Here is a 25,661-nt window from a genome sequence, read left to right as displayed (position 1 = left end):
AAGGGCGTTAGGAGCAGAAGTATCCATATGCCATCCATATCAATCAAGAATAAAAGAAATCAAATATAATAAAGAGTTTCCTTTTTCAAAATACTGCAAAGAAGAAAATATTATATTTGCACGGATTCTCTCCTTTTAGCTGAATGTTTAGATTATGAATATGTATTAATGAAGTTACTTAAATTAGATTATACTGAATATTATGTACCTAAAATAGATTGTACAAACTACTATTTATTGGAATGAAAGCAAAGGAAAAAGACATTCAACCTATTTGCTCAAAATATTGTCATGGTATCAGAGCCTGAATCCTTAAAATTTTAGCTTTACTTATCTTTGTCCGGCATCTTCGACTGCTTCCTCACCGAAGAGAGGTCGTTCTTGTCTTTGAGTTCTGCCGCTGCTTCAAGCCGATCGACTCCCTTCGATCGATCGGACCTCTGGTAGTGCGGCATCTTGCTCGTCCGGCATCTTCGATCAACCACAAGCACTTCATTTGTCCGGCATCTTCGATCCGAGCATCTTGTTAGTCCAAGCCGCGTTTCGTCATCTATCGCATCACCGCGGTCTGTCGTGCCTCGCTTGCCGTTCGCCGTTTGCTTTGCTCTACAGAGGTCACCGCGATCTCTGCCTTGTCGTGATCTTCGGACATCACTCGCTTGCTCATCACCGTGATCTGTCGTGCCTCATTCGCCGTTCGCCGTTCGCCTTGCTCTACAGAGGTCACCACGATCTCTGCCGTGCCGCGATCTTCGGACATCGTTCGCTTACTCATCACACCTCTGTGTCGCGATCTGTCGTTCGCACATGTGTCGTTCTTTGCTCCAATCTGCATCTTTTGTCGTGCCTCGACTTTGATTATTGTCTTTGCATCTCTGCCGCGGCTTAAAGCAGTCCAATCTGCATCCACTCCGTTCCGTCGATCGTCAAGACCCTAGCCATTGGATTTGAACTTTATTTATTTTAAAAATGTATTCTGAAATCTTAGTTATTAAATTTACGGGAAAGAATTATGCCGCATGGGAATTTCAACTCAGAATGTTCTTAAAAGGGAAGGAGCTTTGGGGTCATATTGATGGATCTACCCCAACTCCTACTGAGACAAAAGATCTTGGTCAATGGGAAGCAAAGGATGCACAGATTGTTTCCTGGATTTTGGGATCTATTGAGGCTCATATGGTGAACAATTTACGATCCTTTGGCACAGCTAAAGAAATGTGGGAATACCTGAAGCGCGTTTATAATCAAGATAATTCTGCGAAACGATTCCAATTGGAACTTGACATAAGTAATTATAGTCAGAGTAATATTTCAATCGAACAATATTATTCTGGTTTTTTAAATTTATGGAGCGAATATACTGGTATTATCTATGCTAAAGTGTCAAAAGAGAACTTAGCCAGTCTTCAAGCCATTCATGAAGAAAGTCGTCGTGATCAGTTCTTAATGAAACTGAGACCTGAATTTGAAACTACTCGAGCTGGGTTGCTGAATAAAGATCCGGTTCCATGTTTGGATGTTTGTTTTGGGCAATTACTGTGCGAAGAACAAAGATTGGCGACACAAGCTACTATCAGTACAACAGGTGGATCATCAGAAATAATTAATGTGACATATGCTGCTAAAACCAAAGGGAAGGGGCCAGTACAGTGCTACAACTGCAAGAAATTTGGACATATTGCACAGAATTGTGAAAATAAAGTATGTAATTATTGCAGCAAAAGGGACATACTCTTACGGAGTGCCCAACACGACCCCAAAATCGCAAACCACAAGCACTTCATGCCACGGTATCCGACAATCCTGCCTCGACTTCTACTGTTGCTGACAATAATCAATCAACTGTCACACCCTATATGGTTCAACAGATGATTCTCTCTGCATTTTCTGCTCTCGGCCTTCAAGGGAAAGGTAAAACTATTTCTTCGGTTACTTCTCCTTGGTTTGTTGATTCAGACGTCACAAATCATATGACTAGCACTGCTGAGCTATTGCATAACCAACGACTGTATACTGATACTCAACATATTCAGGTTGCCAATAGAAATAATATTCCAATTACGATAGTTGGTGATATTAACTCATCCTTCAAACATGTTTTAGTTTCTCCTAAATTATCTACTAACTTACTCTCTGTTGGTCAAATTGTGGATAATAACTGTGAAGTACATTTTTCTCGTGATGGTTGTATTATGCAGGATCAGGTGTCGGGGAAGGTGATAGCGAAGGGGCCTAAAATGGGCAGATTGTTTCCATTACAATTTACTGTTCCTCAGAATATTTCATTAGCATCTTCAGTTGTTAAGAATAAGACAGACATCTGGCATAAAAGACTAGGTCATCCAAATGATATGGTGTTGAAACATTTACATAAAAGTGATGTTTTTTGTTCTGCAGATAATAATTTAGTAGTTGATTATTCTGTTTGTAAACTTGGAAAAAACAAAACATTACCTTTTTCAATTTCAGGCAGTCGTGTCAATAAATGTTTTAACATTATTCAAAGTGATGTTTGGGGAATTACACCAGTGGGGAATTACACCAGTTAATAGTGATGTTTGAGGAATTATACCAGTTATTTCATAGGCTCAATATAGATATTTTGTGACATTTATTGATGATTACAGTCGATTTATTTTTATTTATTTTTTACGTGCCAAAACAGAAGTATTTACTGTATTCCAAACATTTTTAGCATATGTTGAGACTCAGTTCTCCGCTCACATTAAAACCTTACGTTCTGACAATGACGATGAATACATGCCTCATGAGTTTCAAACATTTCTTCAGAACAAAGTGATTGTTTCACAATGTTCTTGTCCCTATACATCGCAGCAAAATGGAGTTGCTGAACGAAAAAAAATCAACATCTATTGGATACCGTGCGCACATTACTGATAGAATCTTCTGTTCCAGCTAAATTTTGGACTGAAGCTTTATCTACTGCAGTTTATCTCATTAATCGCTTACCATCTCAACAATTGAAGTATGAGTCTCCCTACTATCGAATTTTTGATAAACACCATAATTATCATACACTACATACTTTCGGATGTGTTTGTTTTGTTCATCTACCTGCTCATGAACGTCATAAATTGGCAGCACAGTCAGTCAGATGTGCCTTTATGGGGTGCAGTCCTAATCATAAAGGTTTTGTGTGTTATGATTCAATTAATAGTCGATGAAATATTTCTCGAAATGTGATTTTCTTTGAACATGAATATTACTTTCAATATCATATGTCCACATCAGATACAATTATACTTCCACAATTTGATAATTCTTCTATTGATAAACGGTCCAAGCCAGACAATGTCTACACACGACGCCTGCCCCCTTCACCTTCAATCCTCCACGAACCTGATCCAGAAATTGCTCCACTAAGTATTCGACGATCAACCCGATGTATTCGTCCTCTAGATAAATATGGGTATTCTACAATTTTAACTAATACTACTGTCCCTACCTCTTATTTTCAAGCTACTAAACAGACTTGCTGGGTCAAAGCCATGAAAGAGGAACTTCAGGCACTTCAAGACAATCACACATTGGATATTGTTTCATGTCCTACAGGTGTTAAACCTATTGGTTGTAAATGAGTTTATTCTCTTAATCTCCGATCTGATGGCTCTCTTGACAGATATAAGGCAAGATTGGTAGCTCTTGGCAATCGACAGGAGTACGAGATTGATTATGACGAAACATTTGCACCTGTGGCTAAAATGACAACTGTCCGACTAGTGTTATCTATTGCTGCATATAAAGGCTGGTTCTTAAAGCAAATGGATGTTAAGAATGCACTCTTACATGGGGATCTCAAAGAAGACGTCTATATGACTCCTCCAGGCTTATTTTCTACACCTTCACATGATGTTTGTAAACTCAAACGGTCTCTATACGGTTTGAAACAGGCTCCACGGGCCTGGTTTGAAAAATTTTGCAATACCCTTCATAACTTCTCTTTTATTCAAAATCAATATGATTCATCATTATTTCTTTGCAAGACTAAAAACGGAATTGTTTTGTTATTAGTATATGTTGATGATATTGTCATCACAGGATCTGATAATCAATTGATGTCTCAGCTACAGAAACGTTTTCAGGGTTCTTTTCATATGAAAGATTTAGGGTCATTAACTTATTTCTTAGGACTCGAGGTTCACTCTTCTTTTGCTGGTATTTTTCTTCATCAGCACAACTATACGAAGGGACACATTGCTTTAGCTGGTCTTCAAGATGGTCGCTCTACTGATACCCTCTTGGAGGTAAATGTCAAATATCAACAGAATGATGGTGACTTTCTATTTGAACCATTTCTATATAGACAACTGGTTGACAGTCTCAATTATCTGACTATTACACGTCCTGATATTTCATTTGTTGTGCAACAAGTTAGTCAATTTATGCAAGCCCCTACACATTTTCATTTAGCTGTCGTTTGACGTATTATTCGCTATTTGAAAGGTACTTCTCATAGTGGTTTGTTCTTTTCTGCAAAGTCTCCTATCACCTTAACAACCTATAGTGATGCCGATTGGGATGGTTGTTCTGATACACGTCGATCTATTACTGGATGATGCATGTTTCTAGACAACTCTTTAATCTCTTAGAAGAGCAAGAAACAAGATCGAGTGTCTAAGTTATCTACTGAATCAGAATATCGCGCTATGTCATCTGCTTGTTCTGAAATCATTTGGCTTCGTGGCTTGCTGGCTGAGCTTGGTTTTCCTCAGCTTGAGTCTACTTCTCTTCATGCTGATAATACTAGTGCTATCCAGATTGTCGTTAATCCCGTCTTTCATGAACGCACGAAACACATTGAAGTGAATTGTCATTCCATTCGAGAAGCCTATGAAGAGGGTGTTATATCTCTTCCTCATATCACTTCAGATCTTCAAACGGCTGATATATTTACTAAAGCTCATTCTCCACAGCGTCATCAGTTTCTTGTCAACAAATTGATGCTTTTTGACCAGTCAGCATCAATTTGAAGGGGGATATCAATCAGGAATAAAAGAAATCAGATATAATAAAGAGTTTCCTTTTTCACAATACTGCAAAGAAGGAAATATTATATTTGCACGGATTCTCTCTTTTTAGCTGAATATTTAGATTATGAATATGTATTAATGAAGTTACTTAAATTAGATTATACTGAATATTATATACCTAAAATAGATTGTGCAAACTACTATTTATTGGAATGAAAGCAAAGGAAAAAGGCATTCAGCCTATTTGCTCAAAATATTGTCAATCAAATCACATAATCAATATCAGATTCATGCAGAACAAACATGGAGGAACAATAAAAACTTTATGCCACCAAATCCACCATTGAGGTGAAAAGAGTAATTTTATTTTTATTTTTAAGTTAGATCTGTTAAAACAGTTAATCTTTTTTAGAAGGGGTAATTACATGAATAGCATTCAAAATTTGACTATTTACAAAACTAACACTCATTAATCCAAATTTCAAATTCTCACTCATATGTCAAAATTCAGAATGAAAGTGTTGCATTTTTATCAAATTCCCAATAGATTGACCATCAGACGCATAAATGCACAATGTGTAATTTCAAAAAAAATGACAGGTGCTAGTTTCATAAGAAACAAAATATTGAGTGCCACCCGAGTAATTTTCCTTTTTAAAAGTTACAAAAATAATTTTATTATAATGACTTGATATCTACTTAAAAGATAAAACTACAGCTGCCCCAAAATTGACTCTTAAAGGCACCGATAAAAGTGTCTTTTACACCATTTCCTCCAACTAACGTTCCATTAAAATATTAACTATGTACCAAAAAAATTAATATATAATTCAGAATCATGTACGGTCCAACACTTCAGCAATAAGCTGTGCAGCACAAGCCCGGATATCATTACAATTTTGATATGTTAGGATAGCAATTACAGATTCCTAAAAGCTAAGCTCCTACTGTCAACCTAATAAAAAACTGTGAGAAGTCGAATTAAAAGAAAAAAAAAGGAATTTAACAATTCTAATGCATTTACATATCTAACATAAAAAAATTGATATTTACACATAAGATCATAGTTTTCTATTCGCAAATTTAAATAACAGTGGGCTATTCTATTTGGCTACAACTTTCAAACTTTTCAATAATTTCCATGTTTACATAGTTCTCACAATTGGAACTGCGATAATATAATAGCAATAAAAAACCCTATTGTCTGAAATTCTTGAGAGAAAGGTCTATAATACTCGCAGTAGTTTATAAAAAAAGATAAAATTAAATTAAAAAAAAAGCTTTTTATAAAATAATTTCCCAAAACTACCTTAAAAATTTAATAAAGAAAAAGCTGCAACCACAAACTTTACCAGAACTAGGCATCAGTGGGTCTGAAATAATGCAAATGCTGCTTGTACACCTGAGCTTCATTCCAATAGGTAAATATTTCATCATCCAATCATGGAATTAACTCAAAAAAAGTTTGAAGCAATTAATATATAGTTCTGCTTTCAGATCCATGCATTCATTCTGTCCTAAAGTAGAAGGGGCATTCCTAAGAGTTAAACTCATAATGACTTTAACATTATGTTTAACTTCAGCATATCTATTATTGGCATCAACATTAATCTTATAATTGCCATAAAACCTAATTTTCTACTTATGTCATAATTTGATTAAAATGATGGTAAAACTCAATATCCAAAATTATGTAAAGCCACCTTAAGGATTCAAGTGAGCTAAAGCACCATTCAACCTTATTCTGCAAGATTTATAAATATTGCTTAACACTCAAACATACTATATTTATCAATCTTACAATCCTTAAATTAATAATACATTTGATCCTTATATTCACTAAATAACAAGCATTGCCCTTTAAGCCTATGTCTCATACCGAATGAGTTGATAAAAGTATTTCATCAAATGATCGAACATATCCAACTTGTATACTTAAAAGAAATTACACAGCCAACTTCCAGTCAACAAGATTGAAACTGAAAGAAGAAATATTTTAAGCAAAACGTAGTTAAAGATGACCTCAAATTATTACTTAAAGACTCCTCATATAGTCTAAGCTGGTAAATAAGGTTAAGACATGTTCAATCTTTAATTTTAAATTAATTTTCAATTTAATTTCATATTTCCAAACAAACCAAACAACAACATGATTTGAAAATTTTAAATCAAGTGCAAACCACACAAAAATATGAAGTAAAAATCATATTACAGTGATAAAGCAAAAGTCATGCCACCGTCTAAATATTGCATCTCTTCTTTTCATTCTTTTTTAATCCAATGAGTAATGCCAAAAATCAACACCTCCACATCAAACTGCAACAAATTTTCCACCACCAAAGGAAGCAAATCCGCATCAACCTGAAGAGCTTGAAAAATTTTGACTCCATCAAATTAACACAAACAACCCACCTCAAGCTCCAAACAGTTCACATTCTGTTGTGAAAATTAACATAAATTAAATTAAAAATTGAAATCATGCCAAATAAATAAGTTAATCTAAATTTAGAAAGCAAAAAAAAAAGGTTAAAAAAGAAAGAAGATTTGCGTGCGTGTGTGTGACCTTACCTACAATGTGTATTTCACTTTTTAAAAGTCAAAATAATGGTATTTTTATATGTGTATGAAAGAATTGGGGGTTATAAATGTAAAAAGTAATTACATAAGAATTGGGTGGGATGTACAAATATAAAAAGTTTACACCCAAATTCACACCCACTCCCACATCCACACCCACACCCACACCCACAAACTGCACCTCCGCAACACGAAGGAATTAGACCAACAGAAAAATAGAAAGTATAAAAACTCTAAGAAAATTAATGTTTGATATAATTGGTCCACTGAGAAAAGGCAGGAAAATTTTCATCAAATACCAAGCAAGTTCCTATAGCCTGGCATTTTAATTTTTTTTTTTAAATTGCAGCTTTTTCATCTATAGCTTTTTGCGGTGAGGAAATAAAAAGAGTTTGATACGGGCAATTTTCTTTCCTAGGAAAGTAGAAAATGTGAATAAATAGAACTGCGTTCCACCATTTGTGTTTATTAGGTAAAGTGTCTTCCACTATATATTTTGAGGAAAAAAATTGAGGCTTTGATATGAGCACTTTTTGTTTCCATGTGAAAAATAGAAAATGTAAGAATAAGTTCAATTGTCTTCCACTACTAGTGTTTGTTCACTCAAAATAATAAAAGTATGTTTGCTCTCTTCAAACTTCTGATTTCAGCTTTAAGTGGAATTGGGCTTCAACAAAACTGACGAAAATGAGCACACCACAGGGCAAAAAATCTGTTCCGCTTGCTAAAAGAGAAACATATCACCATTATAAAAATATTTTTATCACCTAAGGGAATAAAACACTCTTCATAAAAAAAATAATAATAATAAAGTGAATCTTATATACCTAGCACACAATTCTTATGTACACAATTCTTATGTATTTACATATCTCACGCCTAAACTTTCATATTTACATACATAGAATAAGGTTGAATGGTTGATAAACCAAAAATTACAACAGTGACTCAAACCTGAGCCACCCTAATCACAATGAATACAAACTAAATGTTTCTTTCCCTGTAAACACATTTTCTTATTCTTAAAAATTTAGTCAAACTAGATTCAACACAACATTCAATTATAACACTTTACAGACCAAGGTTACAGAAACAAATGGTGTGCAATAACCGAAATATGAGGGAAATTAAGATATTCATTATTATAAATTAGACCCTTTCATGGATAGTGTTCTGCAAAAGGCAGTCATGAATCCTAGTCATGTGGATTAATAGTACATAAGGGTAGAAAATAGAGAAAAGTATTAGAAAATACCGTAAATTTGCATATTGTAAGGCGGCAACCCTAGAGGGTGTGGTTGGGATATCCCAGAAAGATAACAAGAAGTTGTTCTAGTGCAAAATTGTAAAATCATTTCATCATTAGGTCAATGGGACTGATCAATAACTTCTCTCACTGACATAATGCGCCCGCAAAACTCCTGCAACGGCAATAACAAAAGAAGAGTAAAAATGAAAATGGATATATGAACAACAACATAGCCAGGTTAAAACATATGAAGATTTAAATACATAATACTCAATTCCTATGTCTTTATATATGTAACACCAAAAATTCAATTTTTACATGCATGCCACCTTAACCATGCATAAAGAAGTGTTTTCACTTCTAAAAGTTAAAATGGTGGTATGTTTGAAGTGATAAGAAATATTTGAGTGGTATAAATGCAAAACAGTGAAGTTGCGGTGTTAGATATGTAGATACATAAGAATTGGGTGGTATGTATGTAAATGCTACTAAAACATATATTCAGTTAGCAACATGCACTTTATAAACACCTAAAAATTGCCGCTCAATAAGAAAGGTTCAACCATCCTGTCCTTATTTTCCCGAAAACTTGAAACAATCATCAGTAAAGAAGATGATGAAAAAATGTACATTCTTAAGAACAAATTAACAATATCTGGTAATCAAATTATTTCAAGGAAGATTCACATACATACCACCAATTTCTTCGTATTTACATATCTAAAATGTCAAATTCAAGTTATACATACATACCACCTTTCCTATCCAAGAAAAGTTGCAATATAGTTCTTTTTTAGTTAAAATAGTGGTATTTTTATGTGATATGAAAGATTCGAGTGGTATGCATGTAAAAATTGAATTATAGGTGTTAGATACGTAAATATATAAGAATGGGTGGTATGTATGTAAATGCCCCTTATTTTAAATGCAAAAGAAATAAATACCGATCCATTTGCTTCCGCCGCAACCATAACTTCATCAATAGTAGAGTACGAAATAAATGCATAAGCACGACTTTTGCCATTTTTTCGATCATGAAGAACCCTTGTGCTAATAACTTTTCCGAACCGACTAAAATATTCCATCAACTCTTGAGCCCTTATTGACCGAGATAGGTTACCAACATAAATCTTGTAAGGACTTTCAAAAACAATGCTTTTTTTAGGGGCAGAGTTCAGAGCCTCCACATTTTTCCTATTAGAAACCATGTCGACTGAAAACTTTACTCGCATTTCACGTCCACCAATATCCTTGAAAAAACAAAAGTAATTATAATAAAAGAAAAATAAATGATAAATGAAATAAAACATGAGTTTTAAGTTCAATTCTGGACTTACAGACCCATCCAAAGCATTTATTGCTAATTTTGCTTCAGAAATTGAAGCCATTGTAACAAAACCGCAACCTCGACTAATACCTGTTTGAGGATCACGTGATACCTGCAATGTGAGTTTTAATAATGTGTTTTTCAAGCTATACGTTGGTGTAGAAACAAATGCTCTCCAAAGTTAAAAAATATGACAGAATTTTGTTAAAATATGTATTTGCCTTCTATAATGCCCTAGATAGACTCTAAGGCTTTATTTGGTAGGGTTTTTCTTTTTATAAAAAATAATTTAAAAGCAACTTCACAAGAAGTGGTGATATAAAGTTAGGGTTCCTAAAGTTTTTAGGAGTGTTTAAATAGAAAAAAATCTGTGCGCTTTTCAATACTATTATTTATAACCATTTTAATATAAAAGACAATAATAGCCCTAATATTTTTAAATTATAACCATCATATCAAATATTGCAAATTGTTTATAGAAAATAAAATTTAAATGCAAGTAAATCCGAAAAACCCAAAGTTATCAAATCAAAATGCAATTCAGGATAGTGTTTCAGTTAAAGTGGTTTGACATTTAGCATGTCATTTTAGAATTTAACAACAATTAATTTTTAAAGAATTTAAATAAGAAATACAAGTCTCACATCACAATAATTTTTAAAATATTAAAAAAATTAATGACATGCCCAAAATTAAAGAATAACTCATTTTCTTCCAGAATGTCACATGGAGCTGAGGAACTCTTTGCTCACTGTATAACACCATCTTCTTCAAAACTTCATTTTTTACCTCATTAACTCCTTCAATGCCTTTCTTTGCCATTGGAAACTCCCCATGCAAAGCCCTTGTTTGGATTGCTTTCATCCCATTAGCTTCACTTGCTTTTTCTTCTCACAGCGAGGCCACTCTAATAAATGACCTCTAAAAGCTCTCCCCTAGCTAGGGTTGTGAATTTAACTTGAAGATTGTTAACTGCTCGAAAATCGATTCGAATTTTGGCTTTGATCGAAATGGAATCAAAATAAACAAGCCAAGCTATGAGCCTAAACTTTGGATCGAATTTTATTTGAGCCATACATGGATCAGCTTGAACTGACTCAAGATCAACTCATAATCTTTTTTATTTATGAAAATTATATATATAATGCAAAGTAAAATTGAATATAACGAGTCAGAGCCAATTTTAGGCCGATTCAAGCTAGAACTGATCCAAATAACTCAGTTTGAGTCAATTAGTTTCAATTTTGAACCAAATCAAGCCAATTCTGAGCTGAAAAGAATCTAAATAACTCAATTTGAGCTAGCTTGTTTAGAATTTGAGCCGGATCGAGCTCGATTCAATTTCAAGCCTGACACAACTTGAAATTGATTATAGTGAGCCACGAGCTGATTTTGAGCGACACTAAATCTATTCGAACCAACTCCAACTCGACTTGAAATCGAATCGTTAATAACCCCACTCATGACGAAAGAAAAATTTTGATTTTAGGATTTGTGTGGAGAAATTGAAACGGTGTAAGGGATGATATCTTAGTCAGAAGAATCGGAACAATACGTTGGAACGACAAAAGACATTGAGGCTATTTTTCTTCTTTCTTGCTCACCTTCAACAACCAATCGAATAAGGGTAATGATGATCTTTCCTGTTATGAAACAAGGAACGAAGCATGAAAGATACGCTGAGATCACGATCTGAAACAGGAGAAAAAAGTCATTGCGGTGGGAGAAATGTTTGGGAAAATTAAATACCAAATGAAACTACGATGTTTTATGTGTTCGATAGAACGCCAATGAGCCGAAACGTGTCCTCAAATGAAGCCTAAAAAAGAAAAAAAGTGCTTACTCATCTTCAATAGTTATACAACAAACATTCTGACAACATGTTTATCAATTACAAATTGCAATTCCTATTCCTCTTTTTATCAATCAAGTCTGGGGGAATCAAGTAACCACGAACTGAGTTAATTGTACAATAGTCCTGAAAGTTGGACTTGTAGGATTTGGTTGACCAGCCAATTGGGATTTCTTTCCTTATGTCGTTCTCAATTACTGACATTGTCCACCAAATAATTGCATTTTGATGGCCAAATAATAATTTTGAAGTTACAGGGCAGATTTCATCCATTCGAATCCAATTGTGTAGGGATTCACTCAAATTAAGAAAGAAAAAAAAAGAGAGAGAATAAGTTTAAGAAAGTGAGACGGGAGGGAAAAGCTGGCTGCTGCTATTTCCCCATGTCTGGGCCATTGGAGGGGGATGGTGAAAATTTTTCCTTAAAACTAAAAAATTCATTATAGGCTTCTGGGTACCTAATTCCTAAATACAAGAAATACTAATTCCAACTCCTTAAAATAAAATTCAGCAAATATAAGTTTTGGCCACAAATCACACAACCAATATGGTACTAACTGGTCAGTCTTATTTCCTTGCAGCCCGTTGACGATGGCTAGTTGACACTTTACAGTTTCAAAGTCACCCTGAAAAACCACTTTTTACTGAAGTTACAACCATTGTAAAAATAAGGTACTTTTCCTATCTACAATATGAACTTGGATTATTATGGTTGTTCCCCTTCCGCTAATTGCCTCAACTAAAGATTCACAAAAGACTGCATAGGTCAATTAACTTACAAATTTATAAGGTTTCCCCAAAAGTTTTGCATGGTCAAATCCATATTAATGAGGAAACTTATTAGATAATGGTGATGATATAAATAACTACCAATAGCTTTTCAGACATGGTTGGCCGATAGTTCATACTTATGATATGTAATAAGCAATAAACATTATAGACATACCTTCCATTTATATTTTACATGCGATCATAACACCAACTAAAGTTGCAAAATTATAAATTAAATGATATCCTTAATTCTTTACATATGCTCTACAAGGGGTTTTTGCTCCACAAGTGCAACACAAAACTTTTGTATAGCTCCACTGCCTTTAACTAAATAAAAACGTTTGAATTTGAATGTAACCCAGAGAGGACATTGACTTTCAGGTTAACCCAAAAATGCCTACTTTGAACTAAAAATTACTAAACATAATATTAAAATGCATATCCAATCACCCATCTAGCAATTTGAGGTATCCTAATGAAAAAATTATAGTCTACAATCATTGAAATCACACAAATTTGAGTTACAACAAAAATCTTAGCTTTTCAAATTTTTACACAAAATTTTAAATTTTAATTTTAAATCTTAATTATAATCAATCAACTAAGTTGGAGTCTATGTTTGCATGAATATGATGTCATAAAATTCTTGAGACCTTTTGTAATGCTATCCACACGTCCATTTTGGTCCCTCTGCTATACGAGAGTGTGTAGTTATTCCTATTTATATTTTCTCGAGTAGGAATTCATTTAGCAATGACTCTTTTTGCATAAGACTACTAAGTGTCTGTTTGAGGCGGCGGTCTGGTACCGCACTTTAACTTTTTATATTTGATAAGACTACTATTTGTCTATGTTCTCAAAAAATTGTAGCTAAAAGCTCTGTTTTTTCATCGTACATGATTAGCTGCGGTGGTCGTTAGAAAGTTACGGTTTTACTTTTTTTAACAAAAAACTTTTGTAACCGATATTGCAGTTTTTTTAACAATAACGTCTTTTTCAGCAACTTCAAGATTGTTTCTTCAAACAGCTGCAGCTGCCCCCAAACAGACCCTAAAGCTCCTTCAACTAACATCTCTTATTGAAAACAAATATTGTAGTTGCTTTTCGCTCTTTGGTGCATCATAAGACACATAAATGAACAATTAATTAACTTGAATAGCCGTTATGATCTTTTTTTTTTTTGTTAGTTAATATTCACTTGAATTAGATTTAAATTGTGTTATATTGTCATCGAAAGTATTAAATAGTTGTTTTGAGATCAACAAGTTATCTACATGTATAATCTTTATGTTCATTACGTAAATTTATTGCATCAAAATTTGCTATGTGTCCGAGATATGCATTTGAAACATGCAATGTCCAACATAAATTTTGGTGTGAGAGCTTAGATTGCAATGTCAACTATGAGGAGCACAATATCAGGTTAATGTGTTGAATAGATTAAGAAAATACTACAATCCTAATGGATATATAACAATAATTGATTGAATTGCAATGTAGAAAATTTATTTATGTATTATTATTGCAATTTCAACACAACCAATATGAAATCAAGGATAGTGCTGAGAAAGAGAGAGAGATTGGGGCAATTTATGAAGGACTCTGATTCCAAAATCCTGCCTAAACCCAGCAAATCAAATGGTAACTACGTTCTTTGTTTGATTGTTTTCATCTTCCACTTCTATTCCCTTTGCAGACCAAAAAAGCGCCTCGCACTCGATCATTGGAGAAATTATTGCATCAGGACAGTTGATGCAAATTCAGATTGTGACGTGGCACCCTGTTATTTGTCATGCCAATTTGCACCAGGGTATCCTGATACAATAATTTTTCCAATCATTCCAATCATTTATACAGAGGAACGTATATTAAAAATAAAATCATAAAAACAAGTGTTGTTTGGATTGAATGAAACTTTAAGAAAATGAATTTAAATCCGAGCAATTTTTTTGGCTCATTATAAATTTGCAACGTCGATTTGGGCCGAGGCTGTCGTCCGAAAAATAGCGAAAAAGCAACAAAGAATTACCTCTACCGAAAGAACAGTTCCGTAATGTTTGAATAACTCAAGAAGATTGGAGATCTCGTAGATTCTCGGGAGATTGCAAACGTAGAGCTCGCAAGGCCGTGCCCTGCGCTTTCTCTCATCAACAGCGCCGACTGAGCCGCCAATAGCTCTCCCATCCTCCTCAAAATCTACAGCTTCCAAGTTGGTCTTCTTTTCGTTTTCAATGACAGCAAGAAGCCTAGAGTTTCTTCTAGGTCTGTGAGGGAGAAGAAGAGAAGAGGGAGGGGAGTTTGAGCGGCATATAAAGAATCGAGAGAAGGAGGAGGAAGGCCGATGGATGAGGCTGAACGATGAGAAGTGCGAGATGAAAGAAAGCTTGTGGGGGGGGGCGGCCGGCCCCGCCATGGGAGTGGATAGTAGCAGAGGAGCGAAGTGGATGGGATAAGGAGGGAAGCGGAGATTTCCGGATGCTATTGCGATTGCTTTATTATTTTTATCAGGAAGAATTACATAAATAGTACATACCATTAATTTTAATGCATTATTTCATATTAGGGTTTGTTTGGGACTAAAAAGTATTACATCTGGAGTTTGTAATTTTTTGACATGTTATCACATGAAAATCGGGGTTCTAGTAAATAAAGATATGAAAAAGTGTTTTATTTTAATGCGTGATGCGGCTCGAACCAGCTTATTATTTCTAAAAGTAAATACTTTGTACCGAATCATAATGCTTGACTCATCATTTCGAAAACAAAACTCTATTGCACAACTTTTCAATTTCTATTTTTTTCTAACGCCATCGTTCGGGATTTCGCATTCCGGTTTTCATTTGAGAATCAAGTAGCTAAATATTTGTTTGTTTAAAATTCTTCGCATTGTCGGTCGCTGGTTGACATACGTTCGAAGTCCCTCTCTCTCGACATGTAAGTCTTGTGATCTTTAGGTTTTTCTGAAACCAGTCTTGGGAGAGAACTAATGTACTTCTATTTGTGTTTTCAAGCAAGTTAATATACAAAGTATGAAAGAACATAAGGAAACCAAAGAGCGTAAGAGTCGACAGAAGGCATCCATGTAATTTTGTTTGTGTGCTTGTACTTGCATCATATTGTATTTATCTGCATTGTGCAATGACATTACTATAACACCACAATACGACGACACGAATAACAGCACAATATGACGACACGAATAACACCACTGTATAACAACATTTTTATAACAATAATGTCACAATGATTCATTAATAATAGCACATTAACATCATAATAACAACTAAATAACATCACAAATAAATAAAAATAACACCGCACTAACACCATAATTATGCATAAATAAAACTTCAATAATACCACTATAACACTACGTTAATGTTTCAGTTTTATTGATGTGGGATTGTGGTGTTATTGAGGTATGACTGTGGTGTTATTGTAGTGTTATTTAGGTGTCATTAAAGCTCTAAATTTTCTATTTTATTGAGATGAGATTGTGGTGCTACTGAAGTCGGATTGTAATGTTATTCGGGTTTTATTATGGTGTTATTAAAGCTATAATATTTTGATTTTATTGAAGTGAGATTGTGGTGTTATTGATGTGAGATTATGGTGTTATTTAGGTGTTAATTGAGTAGTCATGTTTCAGTTTTATTGATGTTGGAATATGATGTTATTGCGATGAGATTATGGTATTGTTCTGATGTTATTGGAGTATTTTTTAGGTGTTAATTGAGCTGTAATGTTTTGCTTTTATTGAGTTTATATTATGGTGTTATTGTGTTGGGATTGTGGTGTTATTGTGGTGTTATTCTGGTGTTATTTAGGTGCTATTAGAACATTATGGTTTCAGTCTTATTGAGGTGGGATTGTGGTGTTGTTGCGGCGGGATTGTGGTGTTATTGAAGCTGTAATGTTTATGTTTTATTGAGGTGGGATTGTGGTGCTATTGCATTGGGATTGTGGTGTTATGTCGGTGTTATTTAAGTGTAATTGAAGCTATAATGTTTCAGTTTTATTGAGGTTGTGGTGTTATTGTTGTTAGATTGTGGTTTTATTCTGCCATTATTGTGGTGTTATTGAGAGCGTTAGTGTGATGTTATTGTAGTGTTACTGTGTTGTTATTTAGGTGTTATTGGGGTTGTAATGTTTCTTTGTTATTGAGTTGATTATGATGTTATTGAGCTGAGATTGTGGTGTTATTAGGTGTTATACTGGTGTTATTTTGGTGTTATATTTGTGTTATTGGAGCAATAATGTTTCGATTTTGTTGAGGTGGGATTGTGGTGTTATTGAGGTGAGATTATTGTGTTATTGTGGTGTTATTCTGATGTTATTGTGGCTTTATTTAGGTGTCATTAGTGTTGTATTGTTTTGGTTTTATTGAGGTGAGATTGTGGTGATTGAGGTCAAATTTTGGTGTTATTATGTGTTATTTTATGTGATTATGGTATTATCCTGGCGTTTTTGTGGTGTTATTGAGGGTCTTATTGTTGTGTAATTATGGTGTTATTATGTTATTACTTAGGTGTTATTGGAGCTATAATGTTTTACTTTTATTGAGGTGACATTGTGGTGTTATTTTGGTGTTATTGGGATCTTATTTACGTATTATTGGAGCTGTAATATTTTGATTTTATTGAGGTGAGATTGTGGTGTTATTGAGGTGAGATTGTGATATTATTGTAGTGTTATTCTAGTATTATTTAAGTGTTATTAGAGTTGTATTGTTTCAGTTATTTGGTGTTATTGTGGTGTTATTTGGTGATATTTAAGTTTTATTATTACACAATTGGTGATAACAAATTGTCTTTTTTGGCATTGTCTTCTTTTGTAGGTTATTCAACCCAAGGATTTCAACTGCAGATGTCGACTCTGTAGAAAGAGGTGTTCTTGATAAGGTCAAACATACTCTATTTGAGGAGACTATGAATAACCTGAAATTAATGAATGTGCTTCAATTTTTTGATTTGTCTCTGTATCCCCAAGATAATGTCCTGACATTACACATCTTAAATTGTTGGAATTTTGAACGGAGGGTTTTCAGGATGAGAGAGAAAGAATTGTAATTAGACCCTGATCAAGTTCCCTACTGATAGGCATGCCCAATAGAGAAGAACTAGTCCACCGGAATAAAGCTCCCTCTTGTGGTGTAGAAGCGAGATAAATAAAGAAAAAGCTAATTAGGGTTTCATCTGAGGAGTACTCTATGCCCTTTGATAAACTGTTTCTAATGTTTTTGTTAACAAATTTATTTTTCCTTCGAACAATTTTAGTGTGCCCAAAGGACTTTACACTTTTAGTGAGAATGTATATTCTTTTTCTTTCTTTACTTGGTCAGCTGCTGTGTGTAATTTTCTCATTGTTCAAGTGAATGTCATTCTCATAAAAGTAATGTTAAATCAACCATTGTGATATATCAATGGATTTGTTTTTCTTCTCACGATAAGTGTGTTGTTTATGTCTTTTAAATTTTTTTTTGTCAAAGTAGATTATGATTTATCTTTTTACACAACTCTCATTTTATGAGCATACATCTTTTTTCACTCTTGCTGCACCAAAGGTCAAGCCTCGCAAGTTGAGGTGGCCAACCCAATTTTTCACTAGCTGTAATAACAATTCAAAGTATTAAATCCTACAATCCACTTATGTAATCACAAGAGAAAGGAGGTTTTTACCTCTTGAAATTTACTAATCTAATTTGTCTAGTTATGTTTAACTTTAGACAGGGTTGTATTTAGGAGTAGTTTTTAGAAAAAGTTACATTAATTAATATTCCAAACTAAGACCTAAACGTAGTAGAGTAGAACCTAACCAAATGAATTTCTTACCTCGCTTCTCTGTGGGATCGATAATCCAGACTTAATAGAGACCTATATTACTGAAATGATATGTGTACTTGTATGAGAAACCCCAAGGAGTAATATTACCTAATTTTAAGAACTCAATCATTAGATAGGAAGCGAATTAAATTTTTGGTGCCCTTACTAGGATTGCACAAAATTGTGATACACCGTGGGGTGGATCAATACTCAACAAGTAGATCAAATAATAAAAGATGTTGTTGGAGCTCTGACAACTGTGCACATTACACCCATAGAGGGAGATATCCAAGACAACCATACAAATATTATTTATGTAGATGATTATCTGGATGCAAAGATATTTTATTAAGAAATTACTCTGGCTATTATGTACCATAACAATTAATTTGACATTATAGATGATTATTTTTTGGTTATGTAGCATCATCCAATCGAGATAGTTATCAATTTTTCTGGTAGAACCAAAATATCCCTTGAAATACAAAAAAGAATTGATCGATGTTGTATTAATACTCTGATAGGTCAATAAATGTTCACATTTTCTTGTTTTGCAATATTCTTATATTTAAATTTCACAAAAAAACTATTTGTTCAAGCTATAGGGGTAATGTTATGACTGATTTGGAACATGTGGTAATAAATTGTTCTATTATTGATGACAGACTAGTTTTCAAATGATCACGTCAATGCTTTCACCCTAAAAATTGAGAAAATGAAGAAAAAAATCACCTGTATTATATAGACCATACATATATATCGCATTACACAAGGTAATTATTCAAGTTAAACTAAATCATGTAAAGTTAACACAACATTTATTTGTATTCTTATTCCACGATGACATTTGTGTCATTTTATTTTATGCAGATATATAGAATTTACAGAAATTCACACAACATTATGTTCGTGTGACAAATCACAAAGCAAAATGTAAAAAATATAGAAATTACTGTATTTCCTATTGTTGATAAACAACATCGGGCATTGTTGGTTGAGGTGGATATTATATCACTTTTTACCAAACAAGATGCACAAGGAGATCACTCATAACGTTGTAATTATACTCAACATAAGCTCAATGATTCATTATTCAGTTTATATTGTTTTTTATTGTATGATAATTTAATTTAACCAGAAACATTTTAGATCAATTTATTTGTAAAAGATGCTGGCAAAGGTTTTCAGAACAATCCATTGAAATGACCAGTTGTTATGGCTAAAGGCCCTCCAGTGCAAACCAACAGTGTGCAAATATATGGAAACATTTGTACAAATTGAGATAGCTGACTGAAACAATAATTGGTTTGACATGCATATATGTCAAAATTTAGAGCAGAATTTGCTTATGAAATGTGTCTATATGCTATGTTTAAAGATTTGTAATTGGTACTCTGATGGATTTAAACTGATGTTATCAATGAATGCTATATTTTATAACTGATTTTCTTGTGTCCGTGTCTTGATCATCACCAAGTTAAGTGTGCTTCATCTCTTCATTAAAATTGTCAGAATACTATGACATTACTAGTGGTGTAAACGAGCTGAACACGAGCGATTCGTTTATATTTCGAGCTCAAAAAGTGTGTTCGTGTTTGGCTCGTTTGCTTAACGAGCCGAACTTCACGAACAAAGAGTCCTTTTAACTACCCTAATCATGTAGTCATAAGACAATAAGGGTTTGAGCAAGATTTAAAAATTATTATTTATATTAAAACATCATTTGAATCTAATTTAATAATTTTTATTCTATTTTCTTAATCAATATTTTAATTGATTATAAATCTTTGTACCTTGTAGTCAATTAGATTTTTCTAAAATACTACTTTTTATATATATATATTTAATATATATATATAAACTTGATGAGTAGTATTTCGAGCCAAAACGAGCCGAACATGAATGAACACATCTTAGTTCGTGTTCGGCTCGTTAACTTATCGAACAAAATTAACAAGCCGAACATGAGCTTCTTAACAAGCTGAACACGAGCTTTTCGCGAACAACGAGCCGTTTTGACAGCCCTAGACATTACTGGTATGTCTTATAGCATGCTAAAATTTTTTTATATTTAACACTTCTTTTTAATGAAATTATAATTTAAAGAAAGGTATTTCCTTGTTTTTATTGCAGGTATAATAGGTAGGACTATTGGAGTGAATTGGAGTGAAAACAGAGAGAAAATGAGGCAATTTGAGCAATGGGGCAAACAATAGGTTGGCGCTCTAATTTTGGGCTTCATGGTGTTGCTCCATGGCTTCATGACACTGTAGATGGCACCTAGGCGTCAGATGCTTCCCAACAACCCGAGAAGGTGACGTCTAGGCACTGCAGACTAGCGCCAATGTGCTAGAACCGTTCTATGCAGTTTCTGCAGTGGTTATGCACGAATTTGGAGGTTAAGAACCGAGAGAAGCAGTTAAAAACAAAGAAGAGGATTATTTTAAAAGAGATGGAGAAAGCCTAAGTGTGTAGAAAACAAGAGTTGAGAGTGAGGTTTTACATTTTTTCTGTATTTCTTTGGAGAGATTTGAGAGAATATTGTAAGGGATTGTTGTAAGCATTGCAAGGAACTTTTGGAGATCACTTGGGGAGGCATTTACACTTCTTTTCTCTAGGAGAAAGTTAAGTGTTTCATTCTACATTATCTTGTATTAGTTGTGAACTCATTTTGTATGAATTTACCTTATTATAAGATGATAGATTGTTGTATTTTCTTCATGCACTGAGTAGAACCTTTATATCGTTCTCTTGTGATGAATTAGTAATATGTGTAAGGTATATGGTTACATTTAGACTATGTTTTTATTCATTATTGTGATGGTTTTTATTTCATGCTTAATTTAATTATCAATGTGGCCAATTGGTATGCTAAAATCAGATGTGAATCCATAAAGATCTGACAGAGCAATGACTTTATCAAGTAGTAAAAACCACATTGCACTATTGGGTGAATGAAAAGTAGTCCATAGGGTAATGCAAATAGATAGGGAGATAGGTTTTGATGGGGGATAACTGGAAAGTTTCTAGGGTGAAAGGAGAAACACTTACCAAGTAAAACAAAATTTCTTTATGCACTTGCTATAATCTAAATTCTATGTGTTCTATTCCTACACGCATTACTTATTTCATTGCAAGGTAAGGGTATTTTTCATATCTTGATCTTTCTCGACTTAATTAGTTTTAGTAAAATTAACTTTAAAGTAAATCAATGGATTTAGTGATAATTTGGTAGAATTTACAAGCACAATTTAAATTGACTATACTTTTAGGCTAAGACTCATTGTAGTAGATTAGAACTTTTCTTAAGTTTAAATATTAGCCTTCCCTGTGGGATCAATAATGCAACCTCAATAATCCAATATTACTTGAACAATACGTACACTTGCATGAAACCCCTAGTGTATAGTGTTAAATTGTTGCAAACTTCAAGTTTTAAAATTTATAATACATATTTTAGATTTCAAATAATTCATCCAAATGCACTAGGTTAACTGAGAGGTCGATCAATTACCATAACAAAAATACTACAATAACATCAAAATACAACCACAATGACTTTATGATAACACAACAATAACATCGTAATAAGACAATACTAACACCAAGACAATAACACATAACACCTCATTACAACCACTTCAAAAACGCCACATCAATTACAATAGCACAAAGTTAACACTGTAGTAACACCTTAATACAACCATAATAACACAACAATAACACTAAAAACACCGCAATAATATCACAATAACACGACAAAAACACATTACTACAATAGCACAACACTTCAATAACACAATAATAACAGTGCAATAACGCAATAATAATACATTAATAACACATCAATACAACTTAAAGCTCTCCAATAACACCAAAATAACAATGTAATAACTGGAAAATATCACGACAATAAAACCATTGATCGCTGCAATACAATCAAAATAACCACTCTAATAACACTGCAATAACACCTCAATCTAATAACACGACAATAACACCTCAATAACACCGCAATACAACAAAAATATCTCTCAAATAACACCGCACTTAGGTATTACTGAGGTATTATTGTGGCGTTATTGAAGCATTTGAGGTTTTATTGAAGTATTTGACATGATATTGGAGTATTTGTGGTGTTATTGTAGTATATTTTTAGTGTTATTGAAGTATTATTGAGGTGTTATTGTGGTGTTATTTATGTGGAATTGCGGCCACTCTGTTGTGTTATTATCGACTGGTATTATTATGGTGTTATTGTGATTTTTTATCGTGTTATTAAGGTGTCATTGTGGGTTTATATTGGAGTTATTGACGTGTTATTATGATGTTATTTGTGTTTCATTAAGGCGACTTAGTTGTGGTATTCTCGACTGATATTATTATGATGTTATTGCAATTTTTTTGCGGTGTTATTGATGTGTTATTCAAATGTTATTGTGGTTTTATCTGAGTATTATTGTGGCGGCTCTATTGTGTTATTTTCGACTAAAGTTATTATGGTGTTATTGAAGTATAATTGTGATGTTGTTTGAGTGGTATTGCGACGACTATGGTGATATTTTTTACCAGAGTTATTTTAGTGTTATTATGTTGTTAGTGTGGGTTATTATCATGTTATTATAGTGTTATTTGAGTGGTATTGCAACGAATGTGGTGGTATTTTTACTAGTGTTTTGCAAGCGTTATTATGATGTTATTGAAGTATTATTGTGGTGTTATTGAGATGTTATTGTGGTGTTATTATGATGTTATTGTGGTGTATTGTTGCAAACTTCAAGTTTTAAAATTTATAATACATATTTTAGATTTCAAATAATTCATCAAAATGCACTAGGTTAACTGAGAGGTCGATCAATTACCACAACAAAAATACTACAATAACACCAAAATACAACCACAATGACTTTATGATAACACGACAATAACATCGTAATAATACAATAATAACACCAAGATAATAGCACATAACACCTCATTACAACCACTTCAAAAACACCACATCAACTGCAATAACACAAAGCTAACACTGCGGTAACACCTTAATATAACCATAATAACACTAATAACACCGCAATAATATCACAATAACACAACAAAAACACATCACTACAATAGCACAACACTTCAATAATACAACAATAACAGTGCAATAATGCAATAATAATACCTTAATAATACATCAATACAACTTAAAGCTCCCCAATAACACAAAAATGGCACGGTAATAACTGGAAAATAACGCGACAATAAAATCATTGACCGCCACAATACAATCAAAATAACCACTCTAATAACACTGCAATAACACCTCAATCTAATAACACGACAATAACACCTCAATAACACCGCAATACAACAAAAATATCTCTCAAATAACACCGCACTTAGGTATTACTGAGGTATTATTGTGGCGTTATTGAAGCATTTGAGGTTTTATTGAAGTATTTGACATGATATTGGAGTATTTGTGGTGTTATTGTAGTATTTTTTTAGTGTTACTGAAGTATTATTGAGGTGTTATTTTTGTGGAATTGCGACCACTCTGTTGTGTTATTATCGACTGGTATTATTATGGTGTTATTGTGATTTTTAATCGTGTTATTAAGGTGTCATTGTGGTTTTATATTGGAGTTATTGAAGTGTTATTGTGGTGTTATTTGTGTTTCATTAAGGAGACTCAGTTGTGGTATTCTCGATTGATATTATTATGATGTTATTGCAACTTTTTTGCAGTGTTATTGATGTGCTATTCAAATATTATTATGGTTTTATCTGAGCATTATTGTGGCGGCTCTGTTGTGTTATTTCCGACTAAAGTTATTATGGTATTATTGTTATTTTGGTGGTGTTATTAAAGTATAATTGTGATGTTGTTTGAGTGGTATTGTGACGACTATGGTGGTATTTTTTACGAGAGTTATTTTAGTGTTATTATGGTGTTAGTGTGGTGTTATTGCCATGTTATTGTAGTGTTATTTGAGTGGTATTTGTTGACCTCACTTTTGGTTGAGGTCTAGAAACTTCTTTAGTAGCCTAGGTCTAGCCATAGGACTTTTTCTATTGACTAGTCTTAGAAAACTAGAAAAGGTACCCTCACCATTAGAAATTCAAAACTCTTCTCTTTACTCAACTTGAAGTTCCACATATTGATCCTAATCTCTTACAATTAGTATGTGAGATCATTATGAGGGAACTCAAGGAGAGTTCCTATAAGGGTTACTTGGCCTTAGAATTGACCCTGAGTGTTGGTTTGGAGTTAAGGTACACCATACCCCCACAATACCCTGACTACATAAGAACCCAAAATGAGGATTTTATTGATCCATGGTTCATTTAGAATGGATATCTATCCAATTCTACTTGAAATGCTCATCTTAGGTCTTGACACCCCCAAATTACCTAAATGCCCTTGGGACCCTCCTTTAACCCAAAATCCCAAAAATTCTAAAATTCTCAGAAAATGCCAATAAATCCCAAATATTCTCAATTTTATTTCCAATTTTATTTCTTTCAACTACCCCCAATTTGACCAATTCCAATTTGATAATCTTTAACCAAAATCCCCAAATTGCCCTTTAAAGACCCAAAATTCCCCAAATTTATCCCAAATGTCTATTGAGTTGATCTTAATTGACCTCAATTCCTATCCTAAACTCAAATTCACTTTTAATACGACCAAACTAAACCAAATCCAGACTCAATTGGTCTATGATTTGAGCCCAATTTTGATTTGGGTCAAAACCCCAATCTTGACCATAAGACTTAATCTCATTCAATTGAACTTATAGTCTAGTCAATTGGTCTCAATTAATATTGAAAAATCTTTAAAAAATTCTTACACATCAAAATAAATCATAAATTGGCCTTGATGAAGCCTCGAATCCATTTGATTTTGACCTAAATCCAAAATTCCCAAAATTAGCCCAATATTGGCTAAAACTCCAAAGCTCAACAATTGAATGCCTTAGACCTCAAATTGGCATCCATTTTTTGTTGAAAATCCTTTATAAGGTCATTTGTGACCAAACACAACAATCAATTTGAGCTTAGTCCAAAGCTAGCTCAAGTT

The 25,661-nt window shown here is 33.4% G+C and overlaps 1 protein-coding gene across 1 annotated transcript; it reads right to left on the bottom strand.

Annotated features, from left to right (window-relative positions):
• Positions 1–7,151: 7,151 nt before the first annotated feature.
• LOC110032407 (31 kDa ribonucleoprotein, chloroplastic-like) lies at positions 7,152–15,180 on the bottom strand. Its single transcript, XM_020736037.1, has 5 exons — positions 14,797–15,180; positions 10,155–10,256; positions 9,762–10,067; positions 8,824–8,989; positions 7,152–7,427 (listed from the first exon to the last, which is right to left on the bottom strand). Exons 1-4 carry the CDS (start codon positions 15,178–15,180, stop codon positions 8,936–8,938), a joined length of 846 nt encoding a protein of 281 aa, XP_020591696.1. The 3' UTR covers positions 7,152–7,427; positions 8,824–8,935.
• Between the last annotated feature and the right edge of the window lie 10,481 nt (positions 15,181–25,661).

Source organism: Phalaenopsis equestris, unplaced genomic scaffold (genome assembly GCF_001263595.1).
Source record: "Phalaenopsis equestris unplaced genomic scaffold, ASM126359v1 Scaffold000938, whole genome shotgun sequence".
Taxonomy (NCBI): Eukaryota; Viridiplantae; Streptophyta; class Magnoliopsida; order Asparagales; family Orchidaceae; genus Phalaenopsis; species Phalaenopsis equestris.
This window is presented reverse-complemented; position numbering and strand designations above follow the sequence as displayed.

Coding starts and splice junctions, on each gene's coding strand:
- LOC110032407 (XM_020736037.1), bottom strand. CDS start 15,180: ATGGCGGGGCCGGCCGCCCCCCCCCACAAGCTTTCTTTCATCTCGCAC. Junction 10,068..10,154: donor TAAATGCTTTGGATGGGTCT/GTAAGTCCAGAA, acceptor TGTTTTTTCAAG/GATATTGGTGGACGTGAAAT. Junction 8,990..9,761: donor CGGCGGAAGCAAATGGATCG/GTATTTATTTCT, acceptor TTGCCGTTGCAG/GAGTTTTGCGGGCGCATTAT.